At 34.4% G+C, this 13,605-nt stretch overlaps 1 protein-coding gene across 3 annotated transcripts in view; it reads right to left on the bottom strand.

Moving 5' to 3' along the window:
- The window catches only part of LeuRS (Leucyl-tRNA synthetase), a 283,085-nt gene that overhangs the window by 146,651 nt on the left and 122,829 nt on the right, over positions 1–13,605 (bottom strand). For all 3 annotated transcript variants that reach the window (XM_089098621.1, XM_089098630.1, XM_089098613.1), the window contains exon 14: positions 10,956–11,067. In XM_089098621.1, coding sequence (XP_088954747.1) covers positions 10,956–11,067 — 112 coding nt within the window. The remainder of the gene's footprint in view (positions 1–10,955; positions 11,068–13,605) is intronic.

Here is a 13,605-nt window from a genome sequence, read left to right on the forward strand (position 1 = left end):
CGATGTTTTAATATACATTCTAAACTGTTGATATGCTAGCTTACTCTAAAAATAATGAAAATATAACAATGTAATACATAATATATTTTTAATGAAATAATGCTATATAGAATATTAATACAAAATTATATTATGACACATAGTCATACACACGTTCACTCTTAAACATCCAGAAACGATGGTCCCATGATATGGAATAGTTTTTACCATGTCAAATGCATTTACCACGATCAGGTATGACCTTAGGTATCCAGTGCGCGAAGAACCTGACCTCGTCTTCAGGACGATGATAAACCCCTTCAAATTTAGGACACTTAAATTCTTCTAGATTGAAAAGTGGAATCCTAGGGTCACACTTTTGAATTAAAACTTTATCTGTAGGTACATTACCCTTTACGTAGAGTGCGTCAACGCCGAAAAAGCTGCAAATATCACTGACTTTCTCCTGAACATTTCTAAGTTCCTGGCTACTATTTTGGAATGGCGTAATCACTCTATCGTAGAATTGCAGTCTGTTTATACGATGTAATGTAGTACTCCACAAGCTTTTATCATACTCATACATGTTGTAGTTCACTATCCAATGATAACAGTCAATTTCTTCGAGTTCCAATGACAATAATAAAAATACACATTCAAATATAACACCAAAAGATGGTTTTTTCAAATCGATAAATTCTGTGTCATAGAGTTCTATCATCTTGGAAGGTATTAATGTACTTGTTAAGAAGAGAAATACATCATCAAACTTTTATACCTTCACTCAAGGTCGAATGGAGTTATGGCTAAGGGGGATGAGTCCTAAAAGCATCTGAATTCATTTTGGGGAGGAGTCATAAAACCCTTAGAATTCATTGCGGGGAGGAGTCATAGAACTCTAGGTATCTCTTGCATGCAAATGAAGTCTGGAAATTACATTTTTTTTTTCTATATTGTGTATCCAAGAGGTGAATTCAAGAGATATTTTATCATTTTAAGATATCCACAAAAGAAAAAGATAAAAAATAAATAAAGTTGAATAATTTCTAAGTTAAAAAAAATAGTTTGTTTTATGAAAAAAAAATTATTGAATTAGAACCATCAGTCCTCATCATTATGAGTATCCAAAACTGGACTTAAGTTTCACATTTGAATTAGAGAATTGTATTTTCCATAATTTTCTTACAAGAAACTAGAGTTTACGGTCAAGAAACCCTTATTAGCTCAGATTTTAAGGAAATAGATTTATTTTTCGATCCAAAAATAGACTTAAGTTTCACATTTGAACCAGAGAATTGTATTTTCCATAATTTTCTTACAAAAAACTAGAGTTTACGGTCAAAAAAGCTTAATAGCTCAGATTTTACGGAAATAGTGTGTCTGACAATAGATGTTTTCTCAAACTCATAGCTTTTGACTGTCAACACTAAAGTTAATGAATCCTAAATCTTTTGGAAACAGCCTCTATTTTCTGTCCGTTTTTAAGTTTTGATGTTGCTCCTTACTTTTAGTTGAAGAAACGATATTCCAATTCTTAAATTTCACGAAAGAAATTCAAAATGAACTTTGAAAAATTAAGAGAATGTAACTTTGACAAAGTAAAGCACAACAAAACATTACTGAAATATTCCAACTCTTGCATTTCAATGAAAGAAATTCAAAATGAACTATGAAAATCAACAGAATGTAACTGTGACAAGGTAAAGCACAACAAAACACTACAGAAATATTCCAACTCTTTTATTTCACGACAGAAATTCAAAATGAACTTCGAAAAATCAAGAGAATGTAACTGTGACAAGGTAAAGCACACCAAGTCACTACTGAAATATTCCAACTCTTGCATTTCAACGAAAGAAATCCGAAATGAACTTTGAAAAATCATGAGAATGTCGCTGTGACAAGGTAAACCACGACAAGACACTACTGAAATATTTCAATTCTTGCATTTCACGAAAGAAATTCAAAATGAACTTTGAAAAATTAAGAGAATGTGACTGTGACAAGGTAAAGCACAACAAAACACTACTGAAATATTCCAACTCTTGCATTTCAATGAAAGAAATTCAAAATGAACTATGAAAATCAACAGAATGTAACTGTGACAAGGTAAAGCACAACAAAACACTACTGAAATATTCCAACCCTTACAATTCTCGACATAAATTTAAATTGAACTTCGAAAAATAAAGAGAATGTAACTGTGACAAGGTAAAGCACAACAAGTCACTACTGAAATATTCCAACTCTTGCATTTCAACGAAAGAAATCCGAAATAAACTTTGAAAAATCATAAGAATGTAGCTTTGACAAGGTAAACCACGACAAGACACTACTGAAATATTCAAAATCTTGCATTTCACGATAGAAATTCAAAATGAACTTTGAAAAATTAAGAGAATGTAACTGTGACAAGGTAAAGCACAACAAAACACTACTGAAATATTCCAACCCTTGCATTTCAATGAAAGAAATTCAAAATGAACTATGAACATCAACAGAATATAACTGTGACAAGGTAAAGCACAACAAAACACTACTGAAATATTCCAACTCTTGTATTTCACGATACAAATTCAAAATGAACTTCGAAAAATCAAGAAAATGTAACTGTGACAAGGTAAAGCACAACAAGTCACTACTGAAATAATCCAACTCTTGCATTTCAACGAAAGAAATCCAAAATGAACTTTGAAAAATCATGAGAATGTAGCTGTGACAAGGTAAACAACGATAAGACACTACTAAAATATTACAATTCTTGCATTTCACGAAAGAAATTCAAAATGAACTTTGAAAAATTAAGAGAATGTAACTATGATAAGGTAAAGCACAACAAAACACTACTGAAATATTCCAACTCTTTCATTTCAATGAAAGAAATTCAAAATGAACTATGAAAATTAAGAGAATGTAACTGTGACAAGGTAATGCACAACAAAAAACTACTGAAATATTCCAACTCTTGAATTTCAAGGAAAGAAATCCAAAATGAACTTTGAAAAATCAAGAGAATGTAACTGTGACAAGGTAAACCACGACAAAACACTACCAAAGAATTCCAACTCTTGCATTTCACGAAAGAAATTCAAAATGAACTTTGAAAAATCAAGAGAATGTAACTGTGACTTGGTAAACCACGACAAAACACTACTGAAATATTCCAATTCTTGCATTTCACGAAAGAAATTCAAAATGAACTATGACAATCAACAGAATGTAACTTTGACAAGGTAAAGCACAAGAAAACACTACTGAAATATTCCAACTCTTGCATTTCACGACAGAAATTCAAAATGAACTTCGAAAAATTAAGAGAATGTAACTGTGATAAGGTAAAGCACAACAAGTCACTACTGAAATATTCCAACTCTTGCATTTCAACGAAAGAAATCCGAAATGAACTTTGAAAAATCATGAGAATGTAGCTGTGACAAGGTAAACCACGACAAGACACTACTGAAATATTCCAATTCTTGCATTTCACGATAGAAATTCAAAATGAACTTTGAAAAATTAAGAGAATGTAACTGTGACAAGGTAAAGCACAACAAAACACTACTGAAATATTCCAACCCTTGCATTTCAATGAAAGAAATTCAAAATGAACTATGAACATCAACAGAATGTAACTGTGACAAGGTAAAGCACAACAAAACACTACTGAAATATTCCAACTCTTGCATTTCACGATACAAATTCAAAATGAACTTCGAAAAATCAAGAGAATGTAACTGTGACAAGGTAAAGCACAACAAGTCACTACTGAAATAATCCAACTCTTGCATTTCAACGAAAGAAATCCAAAATGAACTTTGAAAAATCATGAGAATGTAGCTGTGACAAGGTAAACAACGATAAGACACTACTGAAATATTCCAATTCTTGCATTTCACGAAAGAAATTCAAAATGAACTTTGAAAAATTAAGAGAATGTAACTGTGACAAGGTAAAGCACAACAAAACACAACTGAAATATTCCAACTCTTGCATTTCAATGAAAGAAATTCAAAATGAACTATTAAAATCAACAGAATGTAACTGTGACAAGCTAAAGCACAACAAAACACTACTGAAATATTCCAACTCTTGCATTTCAATGAAAGAAATCCAAAATGAACTTTGAAAAATCAAGAGAATGAAACTGTGACAAGGTAAACCACGACAAAACACTACCAAAGCATTCCAACTCTTGCATTTCACGAAAGAAATTCAAAATAAACTTTGAAAAATCAAGAGAATGTAACTGTGACAAGGTAAACCACGACAAAACACTACTGAAATATTCCAATTCTTGCATTTCACGAAAGAAATTCAAAATGAACTATGAAAATCAACAGAATGTAACTTTGACAAGGTAAAGCACAAGAAAACACTACTGAAATATTCCAACTCTTGCATTTCACGACAGAAATTAAAAATGAACTTCGAAAAATTAAGAGAATGTAACTGTGATAAGGTAAAGCACAACAAGTCACTACTGAAATATTCCAACTCTTGCATTTCAACGAAAGAAATCCTAAATGAACTTTGAAAAATCATGAGAATGTAGCTGTGACAAGGTAAACCACGACAAGACACTACTGAAATATTCAAATTCTTGCATTTCACGATAGAAATTCAAAATGAACTTTGAAAAATTAAGAGAATGTAACTGTGACAAGGTAAAGCACAACAACACACTACTGAAATATTCCAACCCTTGCATTTCAATGAAAGAAATTCAAAATGAACTATGAACATCAACAGAATGTAACTGTGACAAGGTAAAGCACAACAAAACACTACTGAAATATTCCAACTCTTGCATTTCACGATACAAATTCAAAATGAACTTCGAAAAATCAAGAGAATGTAACTGTGACAAGGTAAAGCACAACAAGTCACTACTGAAATAATCCAACTCTTGCATTTCAACGAAAGAAATCCAAAATGAACTTTGAAAAATCATGAGAATGTAGCTGTGACAAGGTAAACAACGATAAGACACTACTGAAATATTCCAATTCTTGCATTTCACGAAAGAAATTCAAAATGAACTTTGAAAAATTAAGAGAATGTAACTGTGACAAGGTAAAGCACAACAAAACACTACTGAAATATTCCAACTCTTGCATTTCAATGAAAGAAATTCAAAATGAACTATGAAAATCAACCGAATGTAACTGTGACAAGCTAAAGCACAACAAAACACTACTGAAATATTCCAACTCTTGCATTTCAAGGAAAGAAATCCAAAATGAACTTTGAAAAATCAAGAGAATGAAACTGTGACAAGGTAAACCACGACAAAACACTACCAAAGCATTCCAACTCTTGCATTTCACGAAAGAAATTCAAAATGAACTTTGAAAAATCAAGAGAATGTAACTGTGACTAGGTAAACCACGACAAAACACTACTGAAATATTCCAATTCTTGCATTTCACGACATAAATTCAAAATGAACTTTGAAAATCAACAGAATGTAACTGTGACAAGGTAAAGCACAAGAACACACTACTGAAATATTCCAACTCTTGCATTTCACGACAGAAATTCAAAATGAACTTCGAAAAATCAATAGAATGTTACTGTGACAAGGTTAAGCACAACAAGTCACTAATGAAATATTCCAACTCTTGCATTTCAACGAAAGAAATCCTAAATGAACTTTGAAAAATCATGAGAATGTAGCTGTGACAAGGTAAACCACGACAAGACACTACTGAAATATTCCAACTCTTGCATTTCAAGGAAGAAATCCAAAATGAACTTTGAAAAATCAAGAGAATGTAATTGTGACAAGGTAAAGCACAACAAAACACTACTGAAATATTCCAACTCTTGCATTTCAATGAAAGAAATTCAAAATGAACTATGAAAATCAACAGAATGTAACTGTGACAAGGTAAAGAACAACAAAACACTACTGAAATATTCCAACTCTTGCATTTCACGACAGAAATTCAAAATGAACTTCAAAAAATCAAGAGAATGTAACTGTGACAAGGTAAAGCACAACAAGTCACTACTGAAATATTCCAACTCTTGCATTTCAATGAAATAAATCCAAAATGAACTTTGAAAAATCATGAGAATGTAGCTGTGACAAGGTAAACCAAGACAAGACACTACTGAAATATTCCATCTCTTGCATTTCACACAGAAAGTCAAAATGAACTTTGAAAAATCAAGAGAATGTAACTGTGACAAGGTAAAGCAAAACAAAACACTACTGAAATATTCCAACTCTTGCATTTCAATGAAATAAATTCAAAATGAACTATGAAAATCAACAGAATGTAACTGTGACAAGGTAAAGCACAACAAAACACTACTGAAATATTCCAACTCTTGCATTTCACGACAGAAATTCGAAAAATTAAGAGAATGTAACTGTGACAAGGTAAAGCGCAAAAATTCACTAATTAAACATTCCAATTCGTGCATTTAAATGGATTAAGAACAAAATGATCTTTTAAAAATCATTATAATTTATCTATTAAAAGTAAAACACCGACAAGACACTAATGAAATGTTCAAACTCTTTTATTTAAAGGACGAAATCGAAAAGGAACTTTTAAGAATTAATAGAATCTAACTGTGATAAGGTAAAGCACAACAAAACACTACTGAAATATTCCAACTCTTGCATTTCAACGAAAGAAATCCACCCTCCCCTGCTCTCAGAAATGGGGGAACGAAGGGCCTCTGAGCCTTCCCCTTGAGACAGATCCCGTTTATTTTCTATTCTGAGTATTTTTGGTTTTCCCTCCAAAATTGACCCCCCTCCCCTGCCCTCGGAAATGGAGGAAGGAGGGGCCTCTGAGCCTTGCCCTTGAGGCAGATCCCATTTATTTTCGATTCTGAGTATTTTATGTTTTCTCTCCAAAATTGACCTCCGCCCCTCCCCTGCCCTCAGAAATGGAGGAAGGAGGGGCCTCTGAGCCTTGCCCTTCAGGCAGATCCCATTTATTTTCGATTCTGAGTATTTTTGGTTTTCCCTCCAAAATTGACCCCCCCTCCCCTACCCTCAGAAATAGAGGAAGGAGGGGCCTCTGAGCCTTCCCCTTGAGGCATATCCCGCTTATTTTCGATTCTGAGTATTTTTGATTTCCCCTCCAAACTTGATCCCCCCGCCCCTGCCCTCTGAACTGGGGGGAGGAAGGGCCTCTGTGCCTTCCCCGTCAGGCACATCCCCTTTATTTTAGATTCTGAGTATTTTTATTTTTCCCTCCAAAATTGACCCCCCCCCCCTCCCATGCCCTCAGAAATGGGGGAACGATGGGCCTCTGAGCCTTGCCCTTGAGGCAGATCCCGTTTATTTTCGTTTGTGAGTATTTTTGGTTTTACCTCCAAAATTGACCCCCCCCCCTCCCCGGCCCTCAGAAATGGGGGAACGAAGGGCCTCTGAGCCTTCCCCTTGAGTCAGATCCCGTTTATTATCGATTCTGAGTATTTTTGGTTTTCCCTCCAAAATTGACCCCCCCCGCCCCCTGCCCTCAGAAATGGGGGCACGAAGGGCCTCTGAGCCTTCCCCTTGAGGCAGATCCCGTTTATTTTCAATTCTGAGCATTTTTGGTTTTCCCTCCAAAATTGACCCCCCCTCCGCTGCCCTCAGAAATGGGGGAACGAAGGGAACGTTAAACTATTTTAAATTGACAACACTGTGCAAACATCACATGCGTATTATACAGTACACAATCACCCCATCTCCCCCAAAACACTTTTCAGTCATTTCTTGTTAATTTTTTTTATTTCTAAACTATTTTAAATTGACAACACATTGAAGTATTTGCAAATGCTAAACGCTTTTCTTTTTTTTTCCACCTTAATAGGATCAAATTCGCGAATCCTACACTCCAATTCGCAAATCTCATTACCCCTTTTTAAATGTACCAGTTTTTTTAAGAATGTACACGTGAACTCATGACGTACATTCATTGTGCAATTGACAACAAAGACAGAAAAAAACCTGTTTGCTTTAAATTGTTATATTACGACCAAACTCTCAAAACATGCTTGACCACATTATACACTGCCAAATAACTAGTCTGGTAATCTGCCATGGAAAGGTGCCATGGAACGTGCTGTACGCAAATAACATGGGAATTGCTATGGCCGTACGTAAATCCAGACGAAGCATTCTACTACCAACCAAACGATAATCTTAGAAAACGGCAATTTTCAGGTACGAATCAACATAAGATGCATAGAGGGGGCAAAAAAAGTGAAAAACGGTTAAATAACAAGTTACTATCAAGTATCAACCAGGAGTCCGTAAGTACGGCGGGCTTTCCAGCAAAATGCTGAATACGAGCCAAACGAATCAATTTGAGATTTGACGCAATTGGAAGGCCAAGACAAGTAATAGTGTTAGAAATGGTTCAAACCTGATTACCGAGCTGAACAGAAACGGTAGACGGCTGTTTTGAAAAGGGCCAAGCACAAGCATTTCACTTTTACTTTCACTAAACGAAAGATCAATCTTATGATACGCAATTGCCAGTAGAGAAAAAAAATTTCTCAACTCGGGAAAATGACCTACTAGGACTCAGGATATCCTCAGCATAGTTCAATAGCGTAATATATATTCCACGAAACACATACTCTGAAATACAGCCTGCTATGGCTCAACAATACTATTATAATATACAGAAGGGGAGCTAATAGCTCCCTGCCTACTGTCTTTACAAACAGGAATCAATACTGCAGGCCTCAATAGTCATAGAAGGTGACCCGGAAAATGTTATCTTTACTTTTAATTTGCTGTACAGACCTCTAAGCGTTATAACAATAGACCTAAATCCCTGTATCTAAATAATATAACAGTAAGATCACGGCTTAGTATTTTTGGCTACTACATCCTCGGCGCATACAAACAGTTCCTCCCATTTAATCTGCCATCAGCAGTCCAGTGTATATTACCCTGGAACGCGTATTTTCGCAGAAACTTTCTCAAAATGTCTTTGAAACCAACTCGAGACTTCAAAACTTACTGTAATTCCTAAAAACATCTAATAATAACATTGCACAACTAATTACCGATTTTTATACATGTATTGGAATAAACAAATTTAAAATTAGATTCCTTAAAATTTAGTGTTACAAAGGTGAAGCCAAGTTTCGCTTTCAAGAAAAATTTGACTTGTCTACCGGTGAATAAATCGAATGTCGCTTATGTTTATACTTGTTTAAATGTTCTCCGGAGCACTTGCATCTCGGTCCAGCTTTGTATAATGGTTGAGATAGGGAATGATCATACTGTATTATATTTATATACAGTGACCTAGGCAGACCACGCTGACAAGCACTTAAAAGCAGCTGCGCATATATTCTAGAGTCAATATCTGATGGGCTAAAAATCCCTAAACCTCCAATATAAGAATTCTTCAAGAATTCTTATTCTTCTTCTTCAAGAATAAAAGGGTCTTATTCTTATACGTTTTTCTTAACAAAACGTTTTATTCTTCAAGAATAAAAGGGTCTTATTCTTATACGTTTTTTCTTAACAAAACGTTTTATTCTTCAAGAATAAAAGGGTCTTATTCTTATACTTTTTTTCTTAACAAAACGTTTTATTCTTCAAGAATAAAAGGGTCTTATTCTTATACGTTTTTTCTTAACAAAACGTTTTATTCTTCCAGAATAAAAGGGTCATGCACAATAAATCCAAAATTGCCATCAAAAAATGTTTTATTGAAAAGCATACATTAAATATATTTTCTTAAACGAAAAACTCCATTCAAGGAAATAAAAAACAAATAAATAAAAGAATCGTAATTTTTTCGGGTTTTCTTTCTTTTATGGTATGGAGATCTTCTTATACTCTTTTCGGAGTCAATAATTTCTACTTCATGCTTCTCATTCCACACAACAATGGATATTCTGCACTAAATTACAACTAGCAAAACACGGCGGAGTGTGGTCAAAATCCTGGTGTTGAGGACAAAATCTGTCCTCTTTCTTTTGGTGAGCATCCATTTTGACTCTCTACGCATTCAGGACCCCCTAAACTAGCGTTCTGTCTCTCTTCAGCGTTCATTTTCACACCGTTATTATATTATTTTTCTGGGTAACTTGTACCACTTAAAACAGTAATAGGCACATTTAAACCTTTTCATACAGATTTATAAATCACTAGATCCAATCTAAGCTCCCTTAACTAGCTCCTCTGTCAATTAATTACTAAAGCAGATAGAAATAATTTAGAAAAGTAAATTCCACAATAGTTCAATCTTGAACAAAAAACTACGTCGATGGAAGGCAATTTCAAGATGGAACAGCTTGCTTGGCAGATTGTTCCCACGAAAAACATTATGTGGGCTAAACCATCGAGAGTAGTAAACTCCATGGAGATGGTAAACTTAAAACACATGAATCTTCGGTGATTAACCGTTTGTATATACGAGTTTTAAATACAAGCGCCAATTACAGCGTAGCATCTAGCGATTTTATTAAAAGAGCAGAAAATATCAAATAATTTTAGATATCTAATATAGTTAATCAACAGTGCAACAGTATTAATGCTGAAAGTTGTTGGTGAGAAATAATTAATCAGAATGTTTTATTTTCAAGAATTATTTTAAAGCTAGGTAGTCTGCGCAAAGTAGCCATACGCTTGCTTGGAAAAATCTAAGGAGGTTAAGTAGGCCAATTGAATTTAAACTGATAGGCCTACTATGGGCATAATTCTGCTGACCTTGCACTCCCCAGAATAATTCTGCCTAAAAAGATGTTACGCAACCGTTATTGATCAAACACAGTCACAAAACAATAGATGGTGTTGGTGATTTTCCTGTTTGACACCAGCGCAGTTTTAACTCCTATAAGTTTTCCATACTCTTTAGGTTAGACTTAAAGAGAGGACAAAATACCAACATTTCTTCGAACCTAAATAAAACAATTAGTGGTAAAGAGCGCAGGATCAAAATTTAAAAAGAGAAAGGAAAAAAAAAGTAATTTATAAAACTGTTGAGAACGAAACTACTTACTTTTCAAAAATCAGATCATTGAAATTGTACTCTCCGGTTCGGTAAGAATTTGATTTTAGTTTTTCAATTATTTCCTTTGTCCATTCGATCAAAGTAAATAGTCGCAAGACACCTAAAAAAGGCAAACAAGTAATTGAAATTAACTTGTTAGACAGCAAATATTTTAGGTCAATTGGAACAAGGGGGGGGGCTCATACTAGCCTATTTATATCTTAAGCAAATAAGGACGCTAAGTTCTAGGCTAAGTATTGACCCATTAATCCACACATTCAGCAATCGATTTTTGTATTACGTGAAAATGAAGTCCCAGTAGTCTAATATGTAGCCGGAGACCTAATCTGTAACCGTTTTCTATTTAACCTGATAACCATTCATTGAAACACTAAGGACAGTGCAAATAAACCCTTAATGTTAGACTTGTCTAATTGTAAATTTAAACAACCATATTATCTTAAAAACTAGGAAAATCCCGGAATTCAATTTTTAATGGAAGAAACCTCCGTGTGCGGAAATGCAATTTTTGGTAGTAGCTCGTGCCAATTAAAAAAAAAAAGAAGTGAAAATCGAGCAAAAATAGCTTAAGACATATGGAACCAAACCGCTTAAGAATGAGTAGCTTTCATTTGAAGATGTAGTCTTAGGATATCAACAGATTGTTCAGGTTTGAGTTTTCGCAGACGAAAAAAGAAGTCAAATTTATTAAATTATTTTTTATAATGTATTTTCACAGTTCAATTTGGTAACACAAACGAAAATGTGAAGCTTCCCAAGAAACTTAATAATATTTAAATAGCCAAAATTGAGTTTTCCAGGTATGAATAGACCTAAGATGGATCCAGGGGGAAAAAAGACCTTGGTACTTAAAAGACCATAAAAGGAATCGCAATAATTAAGAAATACATACTGGTTGCTGATAAAGAAGAATAGTAGTTTGAGTGGGGCCATTTTGACTAGTGAGTTTGATATATAGCGTAATTCTTCGCTAACGAAATTGATACCGTTCCAACAACAATAGACCGTTTGTTTGTGCCGTAAAAAGACAATATTATCCACCACTTCGGGCCTCTTAGCTTATAAATCAGATTAGGATACCAGACGCGCGCTACGGAAAGTTCAGGAAAATTTGTTAGACGTCTACAAGAGACATTAAGACAGTTTTAAGTACTTGTTTGGACCATAGCATATCGAACAGTAGACTGTGCTAAAATTGCAGCTCAATATGCGCTATAATAATAACAAGGCTAACTAAGCTACGGCATGTTGTAAGGAAAAGATGATAGGTCGATGAAAATTACGCTTTTGACAAACCATCCTTGAGCCGACGTCCCCGAATGGGAGAGGGAGATGATAAAATCCGAAACGAAGAAGCAGATTCTTGGAAGTGGGCTAAGTGTGAAAATCCTGGAGTGGAAAAAAAGCGTGCGCAGCTGTCTAACCCACGGGCAAATTAGCGCTTCTATGATTTGTTAGCTCTAGAAGACCCACCAAACAAAGACAGTTGAAGTAAATTGTAATTTCTGAGCTGAAGCAAAGCGAAAGTAGCCCTTCAGCTGCTAGGTTTCTCGGCGAAATTTTACCTGAAACGCGTCCAACTATAGCCTACCTTCTTCTGATCTGGTCTTATTTAGACTTAGTAGCCTTATGGGTTATTTTTAGAGTTTACAATCCGTGTAAAAAGGAGACTATAGTGTCTTTTAAGCTTTTTTGGAAAGTGAACTCAAAGCACCAGCAGCTTTGGTTTTCCCACCTTGGAAACACTGGCCTTACAAAGTCGATTTCTACTTTATTTTAATAAGTTTAATCAACTTAATATTAATCATTTAGGTGTAGTTAAATACAGATTTAGTTTAATCCATAAGGCATTCCGTTTTGTTGACGTTCCGGAGCTAATAAAAAGATAAACACCTTCGGCGGAAATTTTCATTAGTAGCTGCTGAAGTACTTTTCGATAAATTCTTATTTTCAATAAATAAGAGGGGCTATAAATGATTCTCCTGGGACTCAAGGTCAATTCAAGAGCATATATGCTCAGTTGATTTACTTAGTTCAGTTGATTTAATCTGTCGTTGTCAATTCTGAAAACAGAGATAAATAGTATTCAAACACTTACTGGCAACAGATAGATATTTACAGATACAGATATTTTATTTATGAAATATACATAATGCTACAAAATACACCTGCGCACATGCCTGGTGGCATAATTGAGCGCATTAAAAATTACAACAAATTATTAAACACCGTTTGCAAATTAAATAAAAAAAAACAACAAGCCTCTTGGGCAACTGCCCAAATACAAACAAGGTAAATAAAACCAAAGTCAACCTTCAGAGATGAACTTCCCCACCATTCTGCGAAACTGCTGGATAGATAGATAGATCGATAAATAGACAGATAGATAGATATTTTATTTATGAAATATACATAATACTACAAAATACACCTGCGCACATGCCTGGTGGCGTAGATAAGCTCGTTACAACGAGCTTGTAATAAGGAGCAACACGGGCTAATAGTACCTGAAACTCTAAAAACAAACTGAAACTATTCCGAATACAATGGGCTGCCTTCTAATTAGTCCCCAGCTCTTTACGCTAAACTTCGACTTTTTGTATAAACTTTTAAGAACAACTGCTAAAATACAGCAATT

Source organism: Artemia sp. Qi Xiang Cuo, chromosome 2 (genome assembly GCF_049724085.1).
Source record: "Artemia sp. Qi Xiang Cuo chromosome 2, ASM4972408v1, whole genome shotgun sequence".
NCBI lineage: Eukaryota > Metazoa > Arthropoda > Branchiopoda > Anostraca > Artemiidae > Artemia > Artemia sp. Qi Xiang Cuo.